At 43.0% G+C, this 14,692-nt stretch overlaps 1 protein-coding gene across 1 annotated transcript; it reads right to left on the bottom strand.

Moving 5' to 3' along the window:
* Positions 1-314: 314 nt before the first annotated feature.
* LOC139384797 (complement C1q tumor necrosis factor-related protein 4-like) lies at positions 315-11,604 on the bottom strand. Its single transcript, XM_071129679.1, has 2 exons — positions 11,512-11,604; positions 315-2,452 (listed from the first exon to the last, which is right to left on the bottom strand). Exon 2 carries the CDS (start codon positions 2,445-2,447, stop codon positions 1,359-1,361), a length of 1,089 nt encoding a protein of 362 aa, XP_070985780.1. The 5' UTR covers positions 2,448-2,452; positions 11,512-11,604; the 3' UTR covers positions 315-1,358.
* Between the last annotated feature and the right edge of the window lie 3,088 nt (positions 11,605-14,692).

Consider the following 14,692-nt stretch of genomic DNA (forward strand, 5'->3'; position numbering starts at 1 on the left):
ATCTTGTTCTGGAGGCAGCTCTGCTGAGTGGTCACTAGCTGGCACAGCCACAAAGTCATAAAATCTGATTTTAAACATAACCTTAACTACATTGCTAACCCTAATGCCTAACCTTAAATTAAGACCATAAATGACATCCAGGGCAAGATTCATGACAAAAATCAACCTGCTATTGGCATAGTAGATGACCATTAATAGGGGGACTAACTATTACTGAAATAGTCTCTCATTATTCAGTAAGTGTCACATTGTGTTAATTCCTTTTGATAAGATGCTCAGGATATGACCCAGATGCAGACACAGGAGGCAGATAGTACAGTTCTCATAATATTTATTATACAAGGGGGCAGGTAGAGGTCAGTAATCCAGGGCAGAGTCAATGAGGTACAGAACAGCAGGCAGGGTCAGAGCAGTCAGAACCGGGAAGACTAGAAAACAGTGACTCAAACAGGGAAAAAACACACTGACAAGACTAACTGGCAACTGACAAACAGAAAACACTTGTATAAATATACAGGGGATAATGGGGACAAATGGGAGAGACCTGGTGGGGGGGTGGAGACAAGCATAAAACAGGTGAAACAGATCAGGGTGTGACGTGGAGAATCAAAATACAGTATTTGCTGGGGAGTAAAATTAACATTATAATTGGACTATATGCTATTTTTTATATGTTGTTTAAATGACCTCTCAAACAGACTAATTTGCTGAAGTCTGGCACAATTATAACAGCATTTTTCTCTCTCGGGGTGTGTGAATTAAACCGGCACGATTATCATAAGGGATGATATAGGCAATTCAATTTTCTCCACAGCGGTCACCAGCTGAGGAAATAAATTAAACTCTGCTAAGTTAGAAATCAAATTATGAGCCTGGTGCCCCGAGGTCCAAAACTAGCAGATTTCAAGCTACAACAAGGATGAGTATGGTGTCTGTATTGGTCCAATGGACAGCCCTGCACTGTAACAGGACATTTATTCTAAGTGTTGGTCATGCTTTTTGGTTCAAAATGCCATTTTATTTAATTGTGATCTGACACTGGCCTTATCAGAAACTCACTCTAAAATGAAGGAAAAATACTAAATTTGACACAAAACAAGTGTCCCCATTATTTGACAATGCCTTTCAAGACATTGATAAAGGTATGTTAAAAAATCCAGATAAGTATTAACTGAGACATCATATCCTGAAAATAGCAAAAATAGCATGTAGTAACATCTTCATTAATTCAAGACTGCAAGTTGGAGTTTGACAAAGTAAACCCATTGAAAGAATTAGCTGGACAGAATAATTGAGTGTAGTAGGTCCACAGCCAACTGTGTTCTTGACACTGTCCCTTATGGCTTCCGGCTCTGCTGTTACTGCTGATTGGTGGCTAGTTTTTGTATTTCTGGATAGACCAGGAAGCCAGTGAAGGTTATATACTTGGCATGGTTGCTGTATGCTCCAAAGCCATCGCGCTGGTGGCTATAAAGCCAGACGATATCACCACGGCGCAGAGACAGCATCAGACTTTGGCTCTGCAGAGCCTTCTCAGTGTCACTGTCATCGTAGATCATGGCCTGCACCTCCAGGTGGTTCTTCATCAGCTTGATTGACAGGGTTTTGTGGGGAAGCTTGCCAGCATTGAAGGAGAAGAAGTAGGCTCCTGGAATACGGCAGGTGAATACACCTTCGGTGACATTAAAGTCAGCGCCAATGTTGACAAAGTCTGTGTCAAAGGAGATAGGACGGTGCTCTGTGAAGCCCTGGTCCACCCCTACGATGCTCTGAGTGCGGCCAACGGAGAAGGCTGACCTCTGGTCCTCCTCTTTATCCTCTACCTCCTCTCTCTTCTCTACGTTGTCCCTTTCTCCCAGCCCATCCTGGTCTGTTAGGGTGTGGTCATTGGCATTTGCCTCGTTTCCATACATGGGAGTTGGGTCCTCGTGCTTGCGGTCTTGGAAGGTGTAGGTGTCAGGGTAGATTAGGTAGCCGTTAAAGGTGGTGTAGTGACCTGTGTTGCTGTAGATGGCATAGCGGGGATCACCGTGAAGGCGGAGCCAGACTGTGTCACCAAAGTCCAGCTGCAGCATGGCGCTTTGGCTCTGCACCTTACGCTCCTCTCCCGCATTCTCATCATACACAATTGCCTGCACCTCATTCCTGTTCTTCATTAGCATGACTGACAGGTCACGACTGGGGAACTTCCCCACTGTGAAGGAGAAGTAGTATGCTCCGGGGATGCGGCAGCGGAACATGCCTGCCTTTGGATCAAAGTCCCCACCGATGTTAACATACTCCTTGTCAAAGGTCACCACCATCTTTGGTCCACCCTCCATGCTGCTGGTGCGTGCCACTGAAAAGGCAGAACGCAGTTCTGCATCCTCGGGCAGGCGAGCGAAGGCCCACGTGCAGGTTACCTGACACATCAGGCCAATCAGGAGACGGCTAGCTGGTGTAGTCATCTTTCCTGTTGGGAAAAAGGTTGGCCCAGTTAATTAAACAACAAAGTCAGGTGCTTAATCTCAGTATAATACACAACAGATATACCATAGCAGACCAAAAGAGAGCACTGCGTGGATGTTAAAAAACAGTTCCGTAGCAGTGTGATACCATGGTGCAGGTTATATATGAATTGACTGTAAGTCAACAATCGAATAGCTCAAGGCTTTGCCAGCTCAATTGAGAAGTAAAATCAGAAACAAGTGAGATTGTTATTAGTGATTCAATACCACCTGGATCCATAGAAAATTGAATCTTCTCTGAGACACTTGCTTTGAAAATATGTTTATCCCAAAACGGAAGCAGCATTAATACGTTCCTAATTAGCATTTAATTTTACCTGGCTAAATGAAGGAACAAAAAGAGAGACAAGAATATTTGCCCTCCACTGGCCGAGGTGCCAAACCAACTGGAGAAAACACACCTTCATCTGCACCCAAAGTCATACATTTACTCAACATCAATTATATCATGACTTAATTCTCTCCTGTCTCATCACTACAGTATGCTGATCCCAATATCTTTGTAAATGTGATGGTGCTTTGACAAAGGGGCTTGCTTTGAAACACGCCAGTGATCAACATCACTGAAAGGAATTAAGCTGCTGTCCCGATCCTTTTTTTATAATTGCATCTTTATAAATGTTTTAACATTCTTTATGTGCAAGTTATTATAGTCAGTGAGCATTATTATGTCCACCATTTAAAGACTTGATCCAAAATACAAAGTCACGCTAATCGGACTGTTTCTTTTTTATTGAGGGTAAAAAAAAAAAAGCCTGGTCTACTAGGTCCTGTCATCTGTCAAATGTCTGTGTGTGTTGCAGTAAATATTGATTTTAGGATCAATGCAGGCAGATTTCGATATCATACAGTAATTTCCTAGTCCGGCTACTAAAGTTCAAAACATCTATTTGTCTAATGAGATCTTCTCTTCCTGCCTGTGTAGAGTCATCACTAAAGCCGTAACAGAAGTGGACCTGTCAGAAGGAGTTTCAGACAATGTCTTAAATGTACTTTATTGACATACAGTAGGTTACTCCATGGGGAGTCTTATAATTTCAAACAGAAAAGAAGGAATTAAACAGAAAAACATGAGATCCCATGGGATTGATGAGACTATTTATAAACAGCACTTGGACTGACATGAACACAATACACATAGTTATCTTCCTTTCCTCTGTCATTGAAGGGGTTGGTGAACGAGATTTGCGTCTTGGCGGTGTGATTCGACGTGGGTGTTATGTTTGCTATATCGTACTCTAGCAGGTATTGCTGCTTGTCCTTCTCGAGTCACGGTCGCAAGAGTTCGCCCTCAAAAATAGCCCGAATTCATCTAAAATAAATCTCTAATTAATTTGGACGGTTGTTTTTTTCTTCCAACTTTCTCACTGTCTATTACCGGAGTGTCCGTCTAGCAGAGTTTCATAGCAAATCATGTTATACAACAGGTCGCGGCAGAACACAAGATGCTTGCGAATTGGTATGAATTTTGGAATGTTGACAAGTAGTCGGGATGTGTGCGCAACGTATCAATTCTTATTGTGACCGAAACAGTGGTAGACTCAATGAACACCATCAAACACATTAGCAAGTGGCCACTCGATAAAGATCTTATCAGCCAATTGTGTTCTTTCAACATAACATTGGTGACGTGTTATCTTATGTAAACAAGTTGGGGCGCTGAGTGATGTTGGCAGGTCTGTCTCACTGTCTGTAGGTTCTGCCGTGCAATTTGATCGAGCACAATCACTGCAGCTGTTTATCCGTGCTTGACAATTCTCCCTAGGCGTTACCATCCGGTGTTAGTGGGCATGATCGAAATCACCACTGAAGTATCCAATGGAACTAGGAATGCGGTACAAAGGCAATCCTCCCGGTTTGTTCTGGAGAAGTTCCCAACGCTGTGTAATTAGACGCGGTGGCGAACCACAATATCCATTCATCCAATTACATGCGTTAACCCTTTCCTGACTAGAGACGAGTCTCCAGCTCACAGTGCTAATTATGGTCAGGCCATGTGAATCAAACCTTTTTCATTATAACAGCTGTTGCAAATCTCAGTTTTGGAAGATACTGACTTTATGATAAAACTTATATTATTTACACATTGTAGTACATTTGTACACTGACTAAAATTAATGCAACATAGGCCGTTTTCAACTAGATGGATATTTTTTTTTTTGGGGGGGGGGGGGGGGGGTCAGCTGCTCTTTAAGTACTGTGAGGCTATCGGTGAACGACAGTTCTAGTATTGTATGACAGCAGCCTCAAGGATTTGCTGCATTCTGCATTTGACTAGCATGCTGCAAAGAGGTTGCTCATTTCTTCATGGTTGATGCAGAGTGACATGTTGAAACCTGCTCCATGAACGCAGCATCCCTGTTTCCATCCAAAGATGAATCAATCGCTTGTGAATAAATGTAAATGGCAAGCTGACTGAGGGCCGAGTCTTGCCCTGAATGTGACATTCTCTGTGTAGATATTCATCACATCTTCAATTACATTGGAGGCATTTACAATTATGTTTTTCTATTCAACAGAATACATAATCACTTCTATTTTGAATGTTGATAGCTTTGTAATTATTTAATATTTTGAAATCTATTTTGAGTGTTTGCATGTCTTTTTAGGGACTCTGTGCAATAACCAGGGGCTATGAGAGTCCAAAATAAGTTAGAATGAGCAGCATTTCCTCACTTTAATTCTGTCGGTGAAAAGCATTCCACCACGCTGAGCCATCTGCTAGAGGTGATAACAAACAAATGCTCAGAAATGAATAAGTCCCATTGGTGGCCAAATAGTCTCATCCCTGGAGTGTCGATGGATCCATAAGTGGGCCTAGGTTGTAGAATGTTAATTTAGATAAAAGCAATAGTAGACTCTCAGTTAAGGGATATTACTTAAATGTAAATATTAGCCTATCGTACGTTTGCAATGATATTAATCAATTTCTGGAAGTTTAAATATTCTCGTAGTATACTCAAGTAAAATGTCACATAATATATAACAAATATAATTTATATGTGCAACATACAGGGCATTCGCAAAGTATTCACCCTTAACCCCTTTACTTATTCCACATTTTGTTACGTTATTCTAAAATGTATTAAATTATTGTTTTTTCCTCATCAATCTACACACAATACCCCATAATGACAAAGCAAAAACAGGTTTTTAGAATTTTTTGCAAATGTATTAAAAATAAACACATACCTTATTTACATTAGTATTCAGACTCTTTGATCTTTGATATGAGACTCAAAATTGAGTTCGGGTGCATCCTGTTTCCATTAATCATCCTTGAGACATTTCTACAACTTGATTGGAGTCCACCTGGGGTAAATTCAATTGATTGGACATGATTTGGAAAGGTACACACCTGTCTATATAAGGTCCCACAGTTGACAGTGCACGTCAGAGCAAGAACCAAGTCATGAGGTTGAAGGAATTATCTGTAGAGCGCCGAGACAGGATTGTGTTGAGGCACAGATCTGGGGAATGGTACGAAAACATTTCTGCAGCATTAAAGGTTCCCAAGAACACAGTGGCCTCCGTCATTCTTAAATGGAATACATTTGGAACCACCAAGACTCTTCCTAGAGCTGGCTGCCCATCCTAACTGAGCAATTGGGGGAGAAGGGCCTTGGTCAGGGAGATGACCAAGAACCCGATGGTCACTCTGACAGAGCTCCAGAGTTGATCTGTGGAGATGGGAGAAACTTCCAGAAGGACACCAATCTTTGCAGCATTCCACCAATTAGGGCTTTATGATAGACTGGCCAGACGGAAGCCACTCCTCATTAAACGGTACATGACAACCCACTTGGAGTTCGACAAAAGGCGCCTAAAGACTCTTAAACCATGAGAAACAATATTCTCTGATTCTCAAGATTCTCTTCACTGACATTTTCAACCTCTCCCTGTCCGAGTCTGTAATACCAAAATGTTTTAAGCAGACCACCACAGTGCCTGTGTCCAAGAACACTAAGGTAACCTGCCTAAATGCCTACCGACCCGTAGCACTCACGTCTGTAGCCATGAAGTGCTTTGAAAGGCTGGTCATGGCTCACATCAACACCATTGTTCCAGAAACCCTAGACCCACTCTAATTTGTGTACCGCCCCAACAGATCCACAGATGATGCATCTCTATTGCACTCCACCCTGCCCTTTCCCACCTGGACAGAAGGAACACCTATGTGAGAATGCTATTCACTGACTACAGCGTTCAAAGCTCATCAATAAGCTAAGGAGCCTGGGACTAAACACCTCCATCTGCAACTGGATCCAGGTGGTAAGGGTAGGGAACAATACATCCGCCACACTGATCCTCAACACATGGGCCCCTCATGGGTGTGTGCTCAGTCCCCTCCTGTACTCCCTGTTCACTCATGACTGCATGGCCAGGCACGACTTCAACACCATCATTAAGTTTGCCGATGACACAACAGTGGTAGGCCTGATCACCGACAACGACGAGACAGCCTATAGGGAGGTCAGAGACCTGGCCGTGTGGTGCCAGGACAACAACCTCTCCCTCAATGTGATCGAGACATAGGAGATGATTGTGGACTACAGGAAAAAGAGGGCCGAGCACGCCCCCATTCCCATCGACTGGGCTGCAGTGGAGCAGGTTGAGAGCTTGAAGTTCCTTGGTGTTCAAATTAACATGGTCCAAGCACACCAAGACAGTCGTGAAGAGGGCACGACAAAACCGTTGAGAGCATCCTGACTGGTTACATCACTGCCTGGTATGGCAACTGACCGCAGGACCGTCGGGCCTCTGACCGCAAGGCACTACAGAGGGTAGTGCAAATGGCCCAGTACATTACTGGGGCTAAGCTCCTTGCCATCCAGGACCTCTATACCAGGCGGTGTCAGAGGAAGGCCCTAAAAATTGTCAAAGACTCCAGTCACCCTAGTCATAGACTGTCCTCTCTGCTACCGCACGGTAAGCGGTACCAGAGCGCCAAGTCTAGGTCCAAGAGGCTTCTAAACAGCTTCCCCACAAAAGCCATAAGACTCCTGAACATCTAATCAGACTATTTGCATTGAAGACAGGATCACAAAAACCTCGACATTTGGCATTGACCCACAAAAACATGTAATCAAGCACAAACACATTTTCGCAAGCACATGACCGTGGCAATAGCACCACTGTCAAGGGTAAACATCAACAGTGTTTATAATTATGCCCTGATAATTAGGTTTTCAATAACCCAGCATAACCACCTCTTAAAAATAACCTAAAAGTAACAGCCACCCAGGAGTTGTTTATGTAGGATTATGTTAATCAGACATCATGTTGCTACAGCATATTTCAGGTTCATGTTATATGATACACCAATGTTAAAATGAAATAAAAACACAGTGGAATCATATCCATATTCAAACTTTGACCAAAATCTGTATTTGTTTGTTGCATTCTCATTTTTTTGCTGGTCTATTTTCAAATATGAGAAGTGGCTTCTCTTATTTATTCCTATTTTTATTGTATGATTCTTATTATATTTCCACTTACAGGATATACTACACAGAGGATAATACTGTATATCCCACTCGTGAAAATTAACAGAGAAAAACCAAACAAGTTAAAAGCCTACATTTTCACAGTAACTAAAACTAGACTTACGTGTGAAATGTGTTTTTACGTGTTCAAAGAACATCGTTGCCACAGCATTGCTAAAGGTAATGAGAGGCAATCTCAATGAGATTGGTGAAATAGCCCCCTCTCTCCCATATGATCAGCCTCTGAATATAACCTGCTCAATCCTAATTCCAGTTATCAGTGGTAATTCATGTAAATCATACATGACAATGAGGTGTACCGCCACTATGCCATAGTTACAATCCTGTAGGCACCAGACATATTTCTGATACCATAACTTTTGTCATCCTATCATTGATCTATGAACAACAGTTCATTTGCTTAGTTGGTGCATTTATCAATGGAAGATGTGCGTACATTTCATGTTATTGTACATTTAAGCTAAGGTTAAGTTTTTCCTCTCAATAAACTCACCACCCTTCTCTGCATTTCCAAAATGTACATTTCTGCTTAGTGACCTGCTGTCACGCCCAGATCTGTTTCACCTGTTCCTGTGATGGTCTCCACCCCCTCCAGGTGTCGCTTATTTTCCCCAGCGTATTTATCCCTGTGTTTCCTGTCTCTCTGTGCCGGTTCGTCTTGTATGTTCGTCAAGTCAACCAGCGTGTTTTTCCCGTACTCCTTTTTCCTATTCTCTTTTTGATAGTCTTCCCGGTTTAGAACCCTGTCTGACTCTGGACTGCTTTCCCCGCCTGCCTGATCATCCTGTCTGCTCCGGCCTTGATTCTGCCTCCCCTTCGGTACCTTTTGGACTCTTTTTCCTGTCCACGACCATTCTCTTGCCTTATTGCATTAATAAATATTGTAAAACTCCAACCATCTGCCTCCTGTGTCTGCATCCGCGTCTCGCCTTGTGCCATGATATCTGCTTTGAATATGGATGGTTTTTATCATCTTTGCACCACTGACATTGGGGATCAGATGGATATGTTCTTTGACAGCGCAGGGCGACTGACCAATGGTTAAAGCCAATTTTAGTACATCGACCCCTGAGTGTGGATGTGATAATAAAATGCAGACTTCAGTCAGAGGACCCTGGTATCTGAGATCACACGACGGGTCCCTGCCGCTTCTGTCCCTCTTATTAGTCACATCCTCGCCAGATGTCATCTCACTGCTCAAGTGGAGCCTTTTAACACGAGGCATGGATCTGTCCCCATCTGGGGTCATTGGCTCAAACGAGAGAAAAGGGGGAGGAGAGAGAGAACCAGCAACAGGGGGAAATGAGAGCAAAGAGCTTTTTAAAATGTCAGGCTTGAGAATTAATCTGTATCTGTGAAACTATTTGACGTTTTGCGCATACCACCATGATTAAAAAACAGAGAGGAAAAGCTCTCCCTGGACTGGCCCTTGATGCACAGTTCCATCATTTATAATGCGACAGCAGTAATGACTCAGGAGTACAGAGACACAGTCCATTAACAGCGAAGCACGGTTTGTGTTCGATCTACACCCTACCAACAGGAGCAAGACACTTGGTGAGAATCTCACATATTGATTGTGTGAAGAGAAGAGGCTCACTGAGAAGTTGACTTGACAGCTCCCCAAACGGGTCCATAGTTGGACTGGATTCAAATGGGTCTCAAGATTTAAAGGGAAGACTCGCAGCAAAGAGTATCAAACACAGACACTGTTTGGGGACTGAAGGGACCTCTACACAACAACCACTGCCCATGGGACAATGTATGGGCAGTGGTTGTTGGTGGAAAAAGTACCCAATTGTCATACTTGAGTAAAAGTAAAGATATCTTAATACTAAAAGGACTCAGGTAAAAGTGAAAGTCACCCAGTAAAATCCTACTTGAGTAAAAGTCTAAAAGTATTTGGTTTTAAATATACTTAAGTATCAAAAGTATAAATAATTTCACATTCCTTATATTAAGCAAACCAGACAGTGCCATTTTCTTGTTTTTTTTAATTCACGGCTAGCCAGGGGCACACTAACACGCAGACATAATTTACAAACTTTAGGATGTGTTTAGTGAGTCCGTCAGATCAGAGGCAGTAGGGATGACCAGGGATTATTGATAAGTGTGTGAATTAGACCATTTTCCTGTCCTGCTAAGCATTCAAAATGTAACGAGTACTTTTGGAGGTCAGGGAAAATGTATGGAGTAAAAAGTACATAAGTACATTTATTTTCTTTTGGAATGCAGTGAAGCAAAAGTTGTCAAAAATATAAATACAAAAAAAAACGACTTAAGTAGTACTTTAAAGTATTTTTTACTTAAGTACTTTACACCATTGATGAAACTGTCAGGCCCACTTCTCTCTTTCCTTGATGAACATGGTATGGGTACTCATTATACATGATACTCCCATCAGTATTATCATAAAATCAAATTTGATTGGTCGTGTACACAGTTTAGCAGGTGTTCTGGTGTGTGCAGGGAAATGCTTATGTTCCTAGTTCCTATCAGTCAATGCAGTAAATTATGCACAATTATCCTTCCAGATCCCTCCATCCTACAGTATCATAAACCTCTGCAGTGTTGCGCTGGAACATTTAAAAATGAGGGAGATTTAATATTAGCAACAAAAAATAAAATACCATAATGACATTGATATTACCTCTGTGTGAAATATCAAACACTTTGACATTTAACAGTCTTGTTTTGTATTGTAAACTTATGTGGTTAAAACCAGAGATCTAGATACTTAGCTACATGCGTAGTGGCAACTCTGCCGAATGTGTGTACGACTGAGCCTGTAATCCTCCCACTCACATTTTGAAGAAAGAAAATCAAAACATCAACTCCCTCTGACTAGGACACCTGCCTGACCGAGTTTGCGTTTGTCTCTATGTTTCTTTCTGCTTTTATGTACCAATTGGAATTGGATAAGATTAAAGCCCCCCTCTGTGTTTAATTATCTCCTTTCTTCTCTATACCTCCCACTGCTGTTGACAGATCAACCTTAACCTGGGATTGGGTGGGAGATGATAGGAGGTGCTCTTTGTTTGTTAGCATTCTCCATGTGCTGTAGATGAATATTCTATATGCCATGCCCACGCATCCGCCTACGAGATGGTATTACCTCCTTCTGGTCTATGCATTGGAAACACTCAAATATGAACAAAGGAAGAGACATTGAGAACACAGCAGGAGATGAACATCGGCAGAGAGCATTGTTGCTGGAGTCAACTAATAAACCACAATCTCAAGGCTACAGCAATCCTCTCACCTCCCTGAGATGAAGAGGGGTACATGCTAGATAAAATGATACATTCCTATATACTCAGCAGTGTTTGGCACCCCGTCCAGATTCCGTATTGATGTTGCTGTAGATCGGTGCGGACAAATAACACATGTTGCTTGGACGCAACAAGATTCTAAAATGCACAACGTCTACTTCATGCAAGATAAAAAAAAGTAGCCCCCTCTATACTGCAGTGATCCTTCATTAGAGGTGTCCTTACCTCTGTGTAGTAGACTGTGCTGTAGGAGAGAAATGCTCAAAGTTATCCAAAAGAGCTTCTGCACCAGGAACTGTCTTTGTGTGTATCAACCTGCTGCTGCTGTCTGGGAGGCTGTGTAAGCAGCACACCCACATATATATACACACTCACTGGAGGATATGAGAGTGATAAAGGGGCTCCTCATCTGATCAGGGAGACTCTGGAACTGCAGAGCGCTCCTCTACTAAGGCATTTTCGGAAGCGGGGGGACACAAGGGGGGGATTGGAAAAGGTGGGGGGGATTTTTGATGTGATATCTTGGCATGGTCTTCCATGTATCTCAAACAGATCATGTGTTTACAGAATGTGCCTATATTTTCTAATTGGATGTTTGTGAATGTTTGTTTGCATGTGTGCATAATGGTTGTGTGTGTGTGTGTATGTGTGCGTGTGTGTGTGCGTGTGTGTGTGCGTGTGTGTGTGTGTGTGTGTGTGTGTGTGTGTGTGTGTGTGTGTGTGTGTGTGTGTGTGCGTGTTCACATGAAAGAGGAGGAGAGAGCCTGTCAGGGTTTAATCACTGAAGGGCTTTGTTATATTGCAACAATGTTGCCAATTTCACACTCATCCACATGGTTATGGTCATTATCCTCATTCTGAGTGGGGAAGAGGGTGGAAGAAGAATAGCATGTAATGCCTTCAATTTGAAATGTATCTAACGATACTTATTTTATATTCTCATTCAAATGTCACATTCTGTTCCTACTGCACATATTTAAATGAGCCATCCCTCAAGACCAGCTGGCCGGTGTGTTTACGGACATATTCAATCAATCCCTATACCAGTCTGCTGTTCCCACATGCTTCAAGAGGGCCACCATTGTTCCTGTTCCCAAGAAAGCTAAGGTAACTGAGCTAAACGACTACCGCCCCGTAGCACTCACATCCGTCATCATGAAGTGCTTTGAGAGACAAGTCAAGGACCATATCACCTCCACCCTACCTGACACCCTAGACCCACTCCAATTTGCTTACCGCCCAAATAGGTCCACAGACGATGCAATCTCAACCACACTGCACACTGCCCTAACCCATCTGGACAAGAGGAATACCTATGTGAGAATGCTGTTCATCGACTACAGCTCGGCATTCAACACCATAGTACCCTCCAAGCTCGTCATCAAGCTCGAGACCCTGGGTCTCGACCCCGCCCTGTGCAACTGGGTACTGGACTTCCTGACGGGCCGCCCCCAGGTGGTGAGGGTAGGCAACAACATCTCCTCCCCGCTGATCCTCAACACTGGGGCCCCACAAGGGTGCGTTCTGAGCCCTCTCCTGTACTCCCTGTTCACCCACGACTGCGTGGCCACGCACGCCTCCAACTCAATCATCAAGTTTGCGGACGACACAACAGTGGTAGGCTTGATTACCAACAACGACGAGACGGCCTACAGGGAGGAGGTGAGGGCCCTCGGAGTGTGGTGTCAGGAAAATAACCTCACACTCAACGTCAACAAAACTAAGGAGATGATTGTGGACTTCAGGAAACAGCAGAGGGAACACCCCCCTATCCACATCGATGGAACAGTAGTGGAGAGGGTAGAAAGTTTTAAGTTCCTCGGCATACACATCACAGACAAACTGAATTGGTCCACTCACACAGACAGCATCGTGAAGAAGGCGCAGCAGCGCCTCTTCAACCTCAGGAGGCTGAAGAAATTCGGCTTGTCACCAAAAGCACTCACAAACTTCTACAGATGCACAATCGAGAGCATCCTGGCGGGCTGTATCACCGCCTGGTATGGCAACTGCACCGCTCTCAACCGTAAGGCTCTCCAGAGGGTAGTGAGGTCTGCACAACGCATCACCGGGGGCAAACTACCTGCCCTCCAGGACATCTACACCACCCGATGTCACTGGAAGGCCATAAAGATCATCAAGGACATCAACCACCCGAGCCACTGCCTGTTCACCCCGCTATCATCCAGAAGGCGAGGTCAGTACAGGTGCATCAAAGCTGGGACCGAGAGACTGAAAAACAGCTTCTATCTCAAGGCCATCAGACTGTTAAACAGCCACCACTAACACTGAGTGGCTGCTGCCAACACACTGACACTGACTCAACTCCAGCCACTTTAATAATGGGAATTGATGGGAAATGATGTAAATAGGACTAGCCACTTTAAACAATGCTACCTTATATAATGTTACTTACCCTACATTATTCATCTCATATGCATACGTATATACTGTACTCTATATCATCGACTGTATCCTTATGTAATACATGTATCACTAGCCACTTTAAACTATGCCACTTTGTTTACATACTCATCTCATTTGTACATACTGTACTCGATACCATCTACTGTATCTTGCCTATGCTGCTCTGTACCATCACTCATTCATATATCCTTATGTACATATTCTTTATCCCCTTACACTGTGTACAAGACAGTAGTTTTGGAATTGTTAGTTAGATTACTTGTTATTACTGCATTGTCGGAACTAGAAGCACAAGCATTTCGCTACACTCGCATTAACATCTGCTAACCATGTGTATGTGACAAATAAAATTTAATTTGATTTGATTTGATTTGATGTGTAACTTTCCCAGGATTTGGCACACACAGTGTCCCAGCAGCAGGTGCTGCTAACTCAGCACCACGTAGACCTTTATTCGGTTCATGTTTGCAACAAATGACCCATTTTGGCTCAGAACAAACAAGGGGAGAGATGATGCCACCAAAGTTGTCGTTCTCTCACCCTTTGTGATCAGTAGCCCTCCATTCTTCCTCCACTTTCCCGGGTAATCAATAAGACCGGAGTCAATGTAAAAGCTGCATGCCTGGTAATGGATGGCACATAGAGGTTCAGGTTGACATTTGATGGCCGTTTAATAGTCTCTAGTGTGGATTTAAACAAATATTTACTGAAAATGTATTGGTATGTGTTCTGGTTTAAACAGAATCTCATTGAAATATCGTAAAATGCTAAAGAGATAAGTAAATCTCAACAACAACAAAAGCAGGGTTATTATTATTATTATGAATGGGATATTACATTGACAAGTGGTAGTTCAGTGCAACGTTGACAGTTGACAGTAATGAGCAATCAAGTGTAAAGTGACGTCAAATCAAATGTTATTGTTCACATACACATGGTTAGCAGATGTTATTGCGAGTGTAGTGAAATGCTTGTGCTT

This window comes from Oncorhynchus clarkii, chromosome 26 (genome assembly GCF_045791955.1).
Source record: "Oncorhynchus clarkii lewisi isolate Uvic-CL-2024 chromosome 26, UVic_Ocla_1.0, whole genome shotgun sequence".
NCBI lineage: Eukaryota > Metazoa > Chordata > Actinopteri > Salmoniformes > Salmonidae > Oncorhynchus > Oncorhynchus clarkii.